We start from the raw sequence: 13412 nt of genomic DNA, 5'->3' as shown, positions 1-13412 counted from the left end.
GATTTCAAATTGTAACAGTTGTTTTGCAAAGTATGCTGCCCTCTTGTATTTTCTGTGTTATCTTCATCATACAATTACTTCATCTAAAAACTTTCTGCGATATATTCGCAACAACAAAAACAAACAAAACAAAAAAAAATAAAACAAAAGTTTAACCACCTTCACACCACAGAATCAAGCAATCAAGTTACACAAATTTTCAAACACCTCACCTGACACAGCGTCTCAAGTACGATTGCGCGAATTGGTAAATATAACTCTGCACGACCACGCAACTCGAAACACAAGTACGCAAACACGGTTGCGTGAAGCGTGGCTCGCAATCGTGAAATTTACGAGACTTGCTCGACCGGTAGATTCTTGTCTAAAAACAATCCACGGCAAGGCAAGGTCGCCAAGATGAAGATGCCAAGATGGCCGAAGCGAGGTCGTTGGTTGGTCGTTTTTAGTCACGTGATGCCCTCTCAAGCGCCATGCACAAAAATATATGCACGGCGAATTTGAAAATGAACGCAAAAGAAATAAATATAAATGCCTCTCTTGGGTTTTGCATAAGTTATAAGTATTTTTTTTATTAACAAAATCGCATTCCAAATTGAATATTCGCGAACAATAATTTTTATTACATTTGTATGTTTATAATCTTGGGAAACTCTTTAAATTTGACATATTATTGCACTGTAGGCCTAAAATGTCACTTAGTTTGTCTGGTATGTTATAAGTAATGTTGTATCTCTTACACGTATGTATTATTTCGCAACTTAAAATATAGGAACATTGGTAGTATGTTCACAGAATGTCTTATGGTAACATTCCAGGAATAATTTAAACAGATGTTCACCGAATGTTCCCTAAATGTCCAGGACATTCAAATATTGATAGAACTTTGGTAGTACATTCCTGGAATGTTGTGTGTTGTTAGGGTTAAGGCTAGCTTAAGATTATCAAATATTTTCGTTGCACCGTATGTCAAACTCGATTTAAACTTCACTTAATTTAAGTTTTCTTAAGCCGCCGAATTTGACGGCTTAAATTAAGTGAGGTTTAAATCGAGTTTGACATACGGTGCAATGAAAATATTTACTTTAAGAGGGCCTTAATCTTAAGCTAGCCTTAATATAGTCGGTGCAAACGGCCGTTAAGTCGAGAATATCATAAGAATTAATATAATATATAATTATAATATATTACAATAAGAATACCATAATATAATAATAGGTAAAATTGATAATAAGGTAAGAATCTAAAATTATGGTGCAACGTAAGTGATACTCAATTAGGCCCTATCTACAAGTATAGAGATTAGCCAAGCTGGAGCGTAAAATCTGTTGGTGCAACCAGGCATTAAACTCTTTTACTACTTCGAAGTTGTGGTCGTGGTCATTAATAGTTATGTTCTGCGTAACTCTTGGTCCTGGATTTTTGGTTAATATAAGTATGTATTTCGTTTTCTTTTCATTTATTCGAACACCCAGACTACCTGTTTCTTCCTCGAGTTGTGAAAACACCTCTCTCACGTCTCTTGCAGAATTAGCGACTGCATTTGATCCTTGATTCGCAAATTTTCGTGTTAGCTCAGACGATATTTTACTTATTATCCTTATGTATCCTACTGTTAAATTGCACAGCAACGGTGATAACGGGTCTTCTTGTCCAAGTCTTGATGTTATACTAAATGGCATCGATTTTCTGTTTCCTATTGTGACCTGTGCATATGATCTGTCACGCACATATAAGTTCATCATCAATGGTGCTACAGCCCTATGAAAGAGCCTCGACCTTCCCAAGTCTATTACGCCAGTCAATCCTATCCATTGCCAACCGTTGCCAGTTTGCTGCGTCTATTTTTCTCCCACATAGGTATGAGTTAGCTCCAGCTCCACTTATTTTCTTTGTGGAGTGAAGACATTAGAAGACAATGTAACGTACAGTCAGTGCCGGATTTACCACTAGGCCGAGTAGGCCGCGGCCTAGGGCCGCAAGCAAAAGGGGGCCGCAGAGGGCGGCAACCTTATGTATTAATATGAAATGTGCTTTATGCTTTAATTACATAATCATGAAGTTATCGGGGGCCGCTCACGGTAATTTGGCCTAGGGCAGCAAGTAGCCTAAATCCGGCATTGCGTACAGTGGATGAACGAATGGACACTAAATAAAAAAATAATGGAATAACCACATAACCAGAATGGGAGAGACACGTCTGTTCAAAATAGCAAGAGATAAATCACCAATCGGTAGAAGAAGTATCTGCTGACCGCGCAAAAGATGGAGTGACAATACATAGAGGTATCAATCCGCCAATGAACAAGCAGAATTGCTTATAAAGGATAAGAAGAAGAATTTTCTTTGTATTGATAATGAAATGAAATTACTAATAACGCAAAAAGCAATTTTTGTTTTTTTTTTTTTGTATTATGGGTTAAATGCCCTTCAATTAGTGATCTCCTCCGTCTATGAATTTGATAAACGATGCTAACTTCACGCTAGTCTAGAAACAAATTTAATTATGTAAAGAATTGGTCATTTATTTAATATACAGGAAAACAATTAATTCTAGGGACCATAAACTATACTCATCTTACTCTTAAAAAATTTTTTATTTTAATTTCCATAGGTTTTGAATATTGATTTTTGTATTATCAGAACAACCAACATAATTTCAGAACTGTTCAAAACTCCCTATAGAAAAATACCATATTTTTGGCATTTTTTCAAAATCTATCGTAAGAATTTTGCGCAAACCTACAGAAATAGGATACTTTGAGTTTTTTACTTCTTAGAATTCTATTTTTATTAACAAACTTTACGTAGTTAAGCAAAACAAATACAAAGTTTTTGTTCTAGAATAGGTTCGTTAAGGTAAAGAGTGGGGGAACCGAAGCTATATAACCGAGGAAGTTTGGCATTTTTAGAACAAAATCGATTAAAGTTTTGAAGCAATAAAAAATAAGAGAGTAGATATTAAAGTGTATTGTGAAAAATAGCAGAAGAGGTAAGATTTCATGTAAATGGTAATTGCATTTGGTAAATTTCAACAATAATATTATGGAAAATATATTATTTGACGTGTTCTCGTGACGTGACGTGATCAAACAATATTTTTGTTTTCTACGTTTTTTGTGCAGTGTTTATTAATTAATCACATTCAGACTAAATTAAGTAAAATCAATATTTTTAAGTAAATTCGTAAGATATTTTGACAAAAAATTACAATGTTCCGACATTAACAAATTTGGGCGTAGCTTACATGAATTATTATATTTAGGGTGCTCTAAATTAGGACAAAAGGTCATTTTTGTTGTTTTTATAAGCGATTTATACTTGAAAGTTGAAGTTCTGCCTACTTTTGTTCAAACCAGTGATGTGGGTTCAAACGAAAAAAAAAAAAAAAGAAAATGTACCACGCCATTTTGTGTCAGCTGGTATTGATCGACCTCTGCCTGTGACGTAGCGTCTTTATTGTTCTATATTTTTAGTATTTTTATTATCACGCCACGCAATTACTTGATGTTCTCATGATTCGGAGTATTTTCCATACAGCGAAATTGAAAATTACTTAGTTGATTCATCTCACATCATTTTGCATGATATTTCATCATATTCCTGAAAATTTAGTTGCTTGTTGAATCCCACTATTTCTCTTTACATCTTTAAAATCAATCATTTCCAACATAAACATTAGATTTATTGTTCATCAGATTGTTTCCTTGTCTGTTGTCTAGCTTGTTGTTCCATTAATTTCTTTGTTTACCTAGCTGTACCTTACTTATTTGTATGGGCTGTTTGATATTATAAGAATTTTGAACGTATGATGGTTGAAATTTACATAGTGGCTCAAGCAATCATATGGAATCTTTCTCCCTTCGCCGAACGTTTCAAGCGGTGAAGGGAGAAAGATTCCATATGATTGCTGGAGCCACTATGTAAATTTTAACCGTCGCACTGTCAAAATTCTTATACAGTGAAGCCTTGATTATCTGTCTCTCTATTAACCGTCACCTATGTTAACCATCAGAGTCCATACCTACATAAGTTATATTGACTACATACGTAAAAATTTAGTCATCAATTCATTTTGTTTGAGCATTGCCATAAGCCAAACGAAGTTCGTTGAAATGTACATGTGCAGTTATGCCACCACCCCATTTTTTTATGTAAATAATTTTTGTTCTTATTCAGGGCTCTGGATTAAATTTCAATTTAAATAGGTGATAAATGATACCCTGTGTTTTAGAATCACAAGTAAATAAAAATGCACAGCACAATAATTATTACAGTCAATATCTGTGTGTCACCATAATTAAATTTGATTCAAATTCGAACATTGATTGTGTCACTTAGTGGTTTGATCAATTAAGTTTCGTCAATGTTCTGTTAACCGTCTTTTCGATTATCCGTCATACCCTTGGTCCGATGCCCTGACAGATAATCGAGGTTCCACTGTAATGTGAAACAGTGCTATAGGTTCTCAAATATAGTGCCTTCATTATCCTATTGACCTCTTAACAATGATGGTAAAGTAAAAAAAATAACCCCGTGTTATAAATCTTCTATTGTTTAAAATTTGTAAGTTATCAGGACCAACTTAAATCCTAATTAAGTACTGAATATCTCCATATCTTGTATATAATTTGTAGGGTCATTGGATTTTGTTTACTGGTTACCATAATTGAGGGAACGTTATAAGTGCCACTGGAGCTGAAGCTTCATATTATTAAAACATTGTATGTGTCAGTCTTTATTTGCATATTGTCGTCGTCGGAGCCAAAGCCAAACCTTGTATGTACATACAAATTCCATAGTATATACGAGGTTTGGCTCTGACAAAGACGATATGTGCCCGATATGTGCCCATTTTTTACTTGCACTCTTGAAGCTCAAGCTTTTGAGATGCCTCCCACCTTGAATACAGTGAAAGAGTGCAAGTAAAGGTTAGCACTTACGTTTTAATCATATACAGTGATGAGCGTGCTAATAACCGGCAAAATAGCGCAAAAGATGGAAAACATAATATATTGAGAAACAAAAAGAGATGAAACTAGTGGAGATGGAAATTATCGTTATAAACATATTACATTACATAGTTTCTCACCTTTAACCCTATCAGAGGAGTATGACAACTGTCACTGTGACAGTAGAATTTTATAAAATAATCCTGTCACAGACGTCTAAAGGTGGAAAACTATGTAATGTAATGACAATTTATATGTTTATAACAATCATTTTCATCTCTTTTTGTTTCGCAATGTATTATGTTTTCCATCTTTTGCGCTATTTTGCCAGTTATTAGCATACTTATAAAATATTTCAAGTCAAGTGGCACTTCAAATGTTATGGTTTGCCACTGCCACCCCTCAATTGGGAACTTGCATAAAATTTTAAATTCAAAAAAATGTTACAAATCACAACAGAACATAAACATATATCAAAGATAAAAAAGTTTTGTTTGTCTTTCGTTTGGCCTCTAAAACGTGTTGTGACATCATCTGGTTATATGTTTACATTCTGTACCAACAAAGTAAACAAAATATCACATGTCAACATAAAGATCTTTGCTTCTTATATAACTTAATTCATGGTCATAAATTCTGTATCCCACTTTTAAATAAAATTGGTCTACATGTACCTTCAAGAACCACCCGTCCTGTGACCACCTTCCACGAGGTCATTAACCGCACAAATTATGGTTCAAGTTCCTATCTCTCTAAAACTATTAAATTAGCAAACACATTATCTCCGCAAATTGATTTCTTTGTGAACGACTTTACTGCGTTTTCCACACAATTACATTTATACTTAACTTAATGTTCTAATTTCAAGACTGATTTGTCAACTACTGTTACTGTTATTGTCTTTGTTCTAGGATAAGTTGTATTTGTCAATTTCAAAATGTTCTAGCTCTCAATTGTTAAATGAGAGCAAGTAATTTTATTCTTTATTATTGTTTGTTATGTATTTACCAATTTTGTACCTACTAGATCTTATTTTTCTAATTTGTGTGACATTTTAATTTAATTGTATCATGTACTAATGGACTTCGGTCTGTAAATAAATAATGAAAAATTGTATATAATTTTAAATTAGATATTATAAACGTCAGTAGAAAATACAGTTATGTGACGTCACAAGTGTTTTTGATCATTTGAACTATTCATAGAAAACTTGTACTTTTACAAAATGGTTTTATTTTTCATAGGAAACCTTTCCTTTCCTTCAAAAACTGTATCAAACTTTAATCTCAACAAACTGGTATACAATATATTATTACAATGACAAAGGATAAATGTCATTAGAATATAAATATTTTTTCCTTATTCCGCGCTGATGAGCTGGCCAAATACCCAAGTAGGTGGAGGCCAATAAACTAAAGAAGGAGAAGAAGAATATACCTAAATATAACCATAATCATAACTATATAATAAAACTATGTGACGTCATGGGTTGTTTACACTATTTTATATTGCAGAAGACTTTAAATTTGTATTTCAAGTTATTAAGAGTTTTTGAAGCATGAAAATTTTGGAAATCTCGTTTTTAAACAAAACAACATTATTCTGTAATAAAAAAATGTGCAAGTTCCCTATTATGCTTAAAAGTCTAGGCACTAATTGTGAACCGATATACCTTACTATTCATTGGGTACATTTGGATGACCTCGGTGGCTGACTGACTAGTGGTTGTATCCAGCAGAAGTAGGAATCACTTAGTAAATCTCACAGTAGCACTTTCAGCGAGTCATCTAAATGCTACTGCTCACTTAGCTGTCCAGCCACTGAGGTTGTCCGAACGTACTCTTATTTCAATTGATTCCAGTTTTGTTTGTAGTTTATAAGTTATAGTATTTTTACTACAAAAGCGATATTACGTAGGTCAAAATTTTTGACGTAAGAGAACTGTCAAAACATTAGATTGTGACGTTTCTTTATTGCCATGTTTATTATAAACATGGCAATAATGAAAAGTCACATTCTAATGGTTTGACAGTTCTCCTACGTCAAACATTTTGACCTACATAATATCGCTTTTGTAGTAAAAATACTATAACTGACCTTGTTCTCCTGTTTTGCTCTTTAGTTCCATTAGTTTTTCTGTTTACCTATCTGTACCTTAATTTTAGATTCATTCTGTTTGTAGAATTTTGTTTCCTACTGAATTATTTTAATTGATTTTATTATTTGCAGTTTACAGTTTGACCTTTTTCTCTTGTCTTGCTCTTTGTTCCATTAAGTACTCTGTTTATCTGGCTGTGGTAATGAGTTGACAAAATCTACGAGTCATTCGTATGCAGTACACAAGCTTACGTTATATTTAAAGGTCAGCCCTCTTGCCAAAATCCATTGCCTCTACTTTACTTATTTGTACCAGTTTACCGAACTTGTTGTCTTGTTCTCTTTCTTTTTGGTTCCATTAATTTCTCTGTTTACCTGGTTGTACCTTACTTTTGGATTATTTCTATTTGGCAGAATTACTTTGGTTTCTACTTTATTTCAATTCATTCCAATGTTGTTTGTAGTCTACAGTTTATTAACTTTGTTCTCTTGTTTTGTTCTTGATCTTTCTATGTGTAGCTGGCTGTAGTTTATTTTTAGAGTCATTCTGTTTGTAGAATTTTTTTCCTTCTTTTCCTCATTTCAAATAAACATGTATCTGTGTTCAATATATATTAAGCCAAATAAGTTATTTAAGACTAACTATGTTCTCTTTTTGTTACAGAATGCAGATCTTTGTGAAAACCTTGACTGGTAAAACCATCACCTTGGAAGTAGAGCCTTCCGACACCATTGAAAATGTGAAAGCCAAGATCCAAGACAAGGAAGGTATCCCACCAGATCAACAGAGATTGATCTTCGCTGGTAAACAACTTGAAGATGGTAGAACTCTATCTGACTACAACATCCAGAAGGAATCTACCCTTCATTTGGTCCTTAGATTGAGAGGAGGCATGCAGATCTTTGTCAAAACCTTGACTGGCAAGACCATCACCTTGGAAGTAGAACCTTCCGACACCATTGAAAATGTTAAAGCCAAGATCCAAGACAAGGAAGGTATCCCACCAGATCAACAGAGATTGATCTTCGCTGGTAAACAACTTGAAGATGGTAGAACTCTATCTGACTACAACATCCAGAAGGAATCTACCCTTCATTTGGTCCTTAGATTGAGAGGAGGCATGCAGATCTTTGTCAAAACCTTGACTGGCAAGACCATCACCTTGGAAGTAGAACCTTCTGACACCATTGAAAATGTTAAAGCCAAGATCCAAGACAAGGAAGGTATCCCACCAGATCAACAGAGATTGATCTTCGCTGGTAAACAACTTGAAGATGGTAGAACTCTATCTGACTACAACATCCAGAAGGAATCTACCCTTCATTTGGTCCTTAGATTGAGAGGAGGCATGCAGATCTTTGTCAAAACCTTGACTGGCAAGACCATCACCTTGGAAGTAGAACCTTCTGACACCATTGAAAATGTGAAAGCCAAGATCCAAGACAAGGAAGGTATCCCACCAGATCAACAGAGATTGATCTTCGCTGGTAAACAACTTGAAGATGGTAGAACTCTATCTGACTACAACATCCAGAAGGAATCTACCCTTCATTTGGTCCTTAGATTGAGAGGAGGCATGCAGATCTTTGTCAAAACCTTGACAGGCAAGACCATCACCCTGGAAGTTGAGCCATCCGATACTATTGAAAATGTTAAAACTAAGATCCAGGATAAAGAGGGCATCCCACCAGATCAGCAAAGATTGATCTTCGCCGGAAAACAATTGGAAGATGGAAGAACTTTGTCTGACTATAACATCCAGAAAGAGTCTACTCTTCACTTGGTACTTAGATTGAGAGGAGGTATGCAGATCTTCGTTAAGACACTGACTGGAAAGACCATCACTTTGGAAGTTGAACCATCTGATACCATTGAAAACGTGAAAGCTAAAATCCAAGATAAAGAAGGTATCCCACCAGACCAGCAAAGATTGATTTTTGCAGGAAAACAGCTAGAAGATGGTAGAACCTTGTCTGACTATAACATTCAGAAAGAGTCCACTCTTCACTTGGTACTGAGATTGAGAGGAGGTATGCAGATCTTCGTCAAGACACTAACTGGAAAGACCATCACTTTGGAAGTTGAACCATCTGATACCATTGAGAATGTCAAAGCTAAGATCCAAGATAAGGAAGGTATCCCACCAGATCAGCAAAGATTGATTTTTGCAGGTAAACAGCTAGAAGATGGTAGAACTTTGTCTGATTATAACATCCAGAAAGAGTCCACTCTTCACTTGGTACTTAGATTGAGAGGAGGTATGCAGATTTTCGTCAAGACATTGACTGGTAAAACCATCACATTAGAAGTTGAACCATCTGATACTATTGAGAATGTGAAAGCTAAGATTCAAGATAAGGAAGGTATCCCACCAGACCAGCAAAGATTGATCTTTGCAGGAAAACAGCTAGAAGATGGTAGAACCTTGTCTGATTATAACATCCAGAAAGAGTCCACTCTTCACTTGGTACTGAGATTGAGAGGAGGTATGCAGATCTTCGTCAAGACACTAACTGGAAAGACCATCACTTTGGAAGTTGAACCATCTGATACCATTGAGAATGTCAAAGCTAAAATCCAAGATAAAGAAGGTATCCCACCAGACCAGCAAAGATTGATTTTTGCAGGGAAACAGCTAGAAGATGGTAGAACCTTGTCTGACTATAACATCCAGAAAGAGTCCACTCTTCACTTGGTACTGAGATTGAGAGGAGGTATGCAGATCTTCGTCAAGACACTAACTGGAAAGACTATCACTTTGGAAGTAGAACCATCTGATACTATTGAGAATGTGAAAGCTAAGATCCAAGATAAGGAAGGTATCCCACCAGACCAGCAAAGATTGATCTTTGCAGGGAAACAGCTAGAAGATGGTAGAACCTTGTCTGACTATAACATCCAGAAAGAGTCCACTCTTCACTTGGTACTTCGATTGAGAGGAGGTATGCAGATCTTCGTCAAGACACTAACTGGAAAGACTATCACTTTGGAAGTAGAACCATCTGATACCATTGAGAATGTGAAAGCCAAGATCCAAGATAAGGAAGGTATCCCACCAGATCAGCAAAGATTGATCTTTGCAGGTAAACAATTGGAAGATGGAAGAACCTTATCTGATTATAACATCCAGAAAGAGTCCACTCTTCATTTGGTACTTAGATTGAGAGGAGGTATGCAGATCTTCGTCAAGACACTAACTGGAAAGACAATCACTTTGGAAGTAGAACCATCTGATACCATTGAGAATGTGAAAGCCAAGATCCAAGATAAGGAAGGTATCCCACCAGATCAGCAAAGATTGATCTTTGCAGGAAAACAGCTAGAAGATGGTAGAACTTTGTCTGATTATAACATCCAGAAAGAGTCTACTCTTCACTTGGTACTAAGATTGAGAGGAGGTATGCAGATTTTTGTCAAAACATTGACTGGTAAAACTATCACATTAGAAGTTGAACCATCTGATACTATTGAGAATGTGAAAGCTAAGATCCAAGATAAGGAAGGTATCCCACCAGACCAGCAAAGATTGATATTTGCAGGAAAACAGCTTGAAGATGGTAGAACCTTGTCTGACTATAACATCCAGAAAGAGTCCACTCTTCACTTGGTACTGAGGTTGAGAGGAGGTATGCAGATCTTCGTCAAGACACTAACTGGAAAGACCATCACCTTAGAAGTAGAACCTTCAGATACCATTGAGAATGTGAAAGCTAAGATCCAAGATAAGGAAGGTATCCCACCAGACCAGCAAAGATTGATCTTTGCAGGGAAACAGCTAGAAGATGGTAGAACCTTGTCTGACTATAACATCCAGAAAGAGTCCACTCTTCACTTGGTACTTCGATTGAGAGGAGGTATGCAGATCTTCGTCAAGACACTAACTGGAAAGACTATCACTTTGGAAGTAGAACCATCTGATACCATTGAGAATGTGAAAGCCAAGATCCAAGATAAGGAAGGTATCCCACCAGATCAGCAAAGATTGATCTTTGCAGGTAAACAATTGGAAGATGGAAGAACCTTATCTGATTATAACATCCAGAAAGAGTCCACTCTTCATTTGGTACTTAGATTGAGAGGAGGTATGCAGATCTTCGTCAAGACACTAACTGGAAAGACAATCACTTTGGAAGTAGAACCATCTGATACCATTGAGAATGTGAAAGCCAAGATCCAAGATAAGGAAGGTATCCCACCAGATCAGCAAAGATTGATCTTTGCAGGAAAACAGCTAGAAGATGGTAGAACTTTGTCTGATTATAACATCCAGAAAGAGTCCACTCTTCACTTGGTACTAAGATTGAGAGGAGGTATGCAGATTTTTGTCAAGACATTGACTGGTAAAACTATCACATTAGAAGTTGAACCATCTGATACTATTGAGAATGTGAAAGCTAAGATCCAAGATAAGGAAGGTATCCCACCAGACCAGCAAAGATTGATATTTGCAGGAAAACAGCTTGAAGATGGTAGAACCTTGTCTGACTATAACATCCAGAAAGAGTCCACTCTTCACTTGGTGCTTAGATTGAGAGGAGGTATGCAGATTTTCGTCAAGACACTAACTGGAAAGACCATCACCTTAGAAGTAGAACCTTCAGATACCATCGAGAATGTGAAAGCTAAAATTCAAGATAAGGAAGGTATCCCACCAGACCAGCAAAGATTGATCTTTGCAGGAAAACAGCTAGAAGATGGTAGAACTTTGTCTGATTATAACATCCAGAAAGAGTCTACTCTTCACTTGGTACTTAGATTGAGAGGAGGTATGCAGATTTTCGTCAAGACATTGACTGGTAAAACCATCACATTAGAAGTTGAACCATCTGACACTATTGAGAATGTAAAAGCAAAGATCCAAGACAAAGAAGGTATCCCCCCAGATCAACAACGTTTAATATTTGCTGGTAAACAATTAGAAGATGGAAGAACCTTGTCAGATTATAACATCCAAAAGGAATCTACTCTCCACTTGGTACTAAGGTTGAGAGGAGGCAATTAAAATACAAAACTTTTTTGTTTATTTCTGACAGTGGTTTTTAAAAGGCTGATTTTTTATTTACACATTGCTTAAATATTATTAAACCAAAGGAATAAATAAAATCTTTGTAGTATTTTTGTGTTTTATTTATTATATTCACAATATTAAAATAATACATAATGTAACAATCGATCTGTAATACTAAATATTTTGAAAATTTTGTCTTTAAATCCCAACAAAATGGGATGAAACAATGTAACACTAATTATTTAATCAAATTTATATTGTACTTTTCATATTTTTATTAATTTTCTTTTCTGAACCGGTCCAAGGCTTATTTAGCAGCCTTTTGTGGCCCATTCTCATGTGTTGTCGATGTTTATGTACTTATCTTTAGCCTCTGCTTTTTCTTTAATATCATTGGTTCGTTATCTCGTATGGCATTCCTATGCCTTATTTATGTGCTCCTGCTTGCCATTTTATTAGTCTCTGTCCACTCTTCTTCGCTCTCTTGTCATGTTCATTTCTGCTTACGATTTTGTGATCATTACTTGGGTTTTTTTCAAATGTTGTATTTACCATGACTCTCAATAGCTCTTTGAACCGGTTTGTCAATTAAGAGGTAGGCGCAAAATTTCGGCCCAATGCTTTTTAAACGTATTCATTTTTGTTTCGAATCCTGAGGAAACATATGTATTTTTGAAAAGTTTAAAGGCATAATGAAAGATTACATTACTGCAGAGGGCCGAAAATCCCTGAAAATTTGTACAATGTTTGTTTTAATAAGTTACAGGAGTGAGAAAATTTTTAATATCGAATATCTCTTTCAAAAGTTGCCTTTTTATTCTAAGGGACTTTCGGTAATAATGTAATCTTTCATTCTGCGTTTAAATTTTTCAAAAATATTAGTTTTTTTAAGATTCTAAAAAAATGAATGTATTTAAAAAGCATTGGCCTGATATTTTGCGCCTACGCTCTTAAGAGATTGGTCTCTATACCATGATAGAATTAGGATTTTTGCATCTTTTTACAATAAAGCTTAGTTTACCAATTACTGTCCCACTAATTCTTTTTGTAATTTCTGCAGTTTGATTGTTTTCATTAATCGAGAGTATACACTTCTTCAGTTAACATTACAATATTATAAGTACCTTAGTTTTTCTCAATATTCATTTTTCTTCTTATTGCATCTGGTATTTGTTTAAAAATTAAATGCTGTAAATCTAGGTGAAAGGACTTATCTGGTAAAAATGAACAAACTGGAAAAAGTAGAGTAATTTTATTGAAAAGAAAATCAAATTAAAAATGAGAGGAAAATTTAAGGATTTTAGAAAGTAGTGAAGATATATATATATATATATATATATATATATTGAAAAAG

General features: G+C 35.0%; 1 protein-coding gene across 50 annotated transcripts; it reads left to right on the top strand.

The window, feature by feature from the left end:
- The first annotated feature begins 2709 nt into the window (after nt 1-2709).
- On the top strand, nt 2710-12164 carry LOC114335155 (polyubiquitin-C). Of its 50 annotated transcripts, XM_050662640.1 has the most exons (5): nt 2710-2992; nt 7714-9536; nt 9993-10097; nt 10221-10325; nt 10554-12164. In XM_050662640.1, the coding sequence occupies exons 2-5, from the start codon at nt 7715-7717 to the stop codon at nt 12050-12052; spliced, it is 3531 nt and encodes a 1176-aa protein (XP_050518597.1). In that variant the 5' UTR covers nt 2710-2992; nt 7714; the 3' UTR covers nt 12053-12164. The 50 variants fall into 50 exon arrangements, with proteins under 50 accessions (XP_050518597.1, XP_050518589.1, XP_050518596.1 ...); XM_050662632.1 differs by lacking the exon at nt 9993-10097 and having other exon boundaries at nt 7714-9764; XM_050662639.1 differs by lacking the exon at nt 9993-10097 and having other exon boundaries at nt 7714-9764; nt 10221-10553; nt 10782-12164.
- Nucleotides 12165-13412: the final 1248 nt, after the last annotated feature.

This window comes from Diabrotica virgifera, chromosome 9 (assembly GCF_917563875.1).
Source record: "Diabrotica virgifera virgifera chromosome 9, PGI_DIABVI_V3a".
In the NCBI taxonomy this organism is placed as follows: domain Eukaryota; kingdom Metazoa; phylum Arthropoda; class Insecta; order Coleoptera; family Chrysomelidae; genus Diabrotica; species Diabrotica virgifera.
This window is presented reverse-complemented; position numbering and strand designations above follow the sequence as displayed.

Bases quoted from the DNA above. Each gene is read 5' to 3' on its own strand.
- LOC114335155 (XM_050662589.1), top strand. From the start codon at position 7,715: ATGCAGATCTTTGTGAAAACCTTGACTGGTAAAACCATCACCTTGGAA.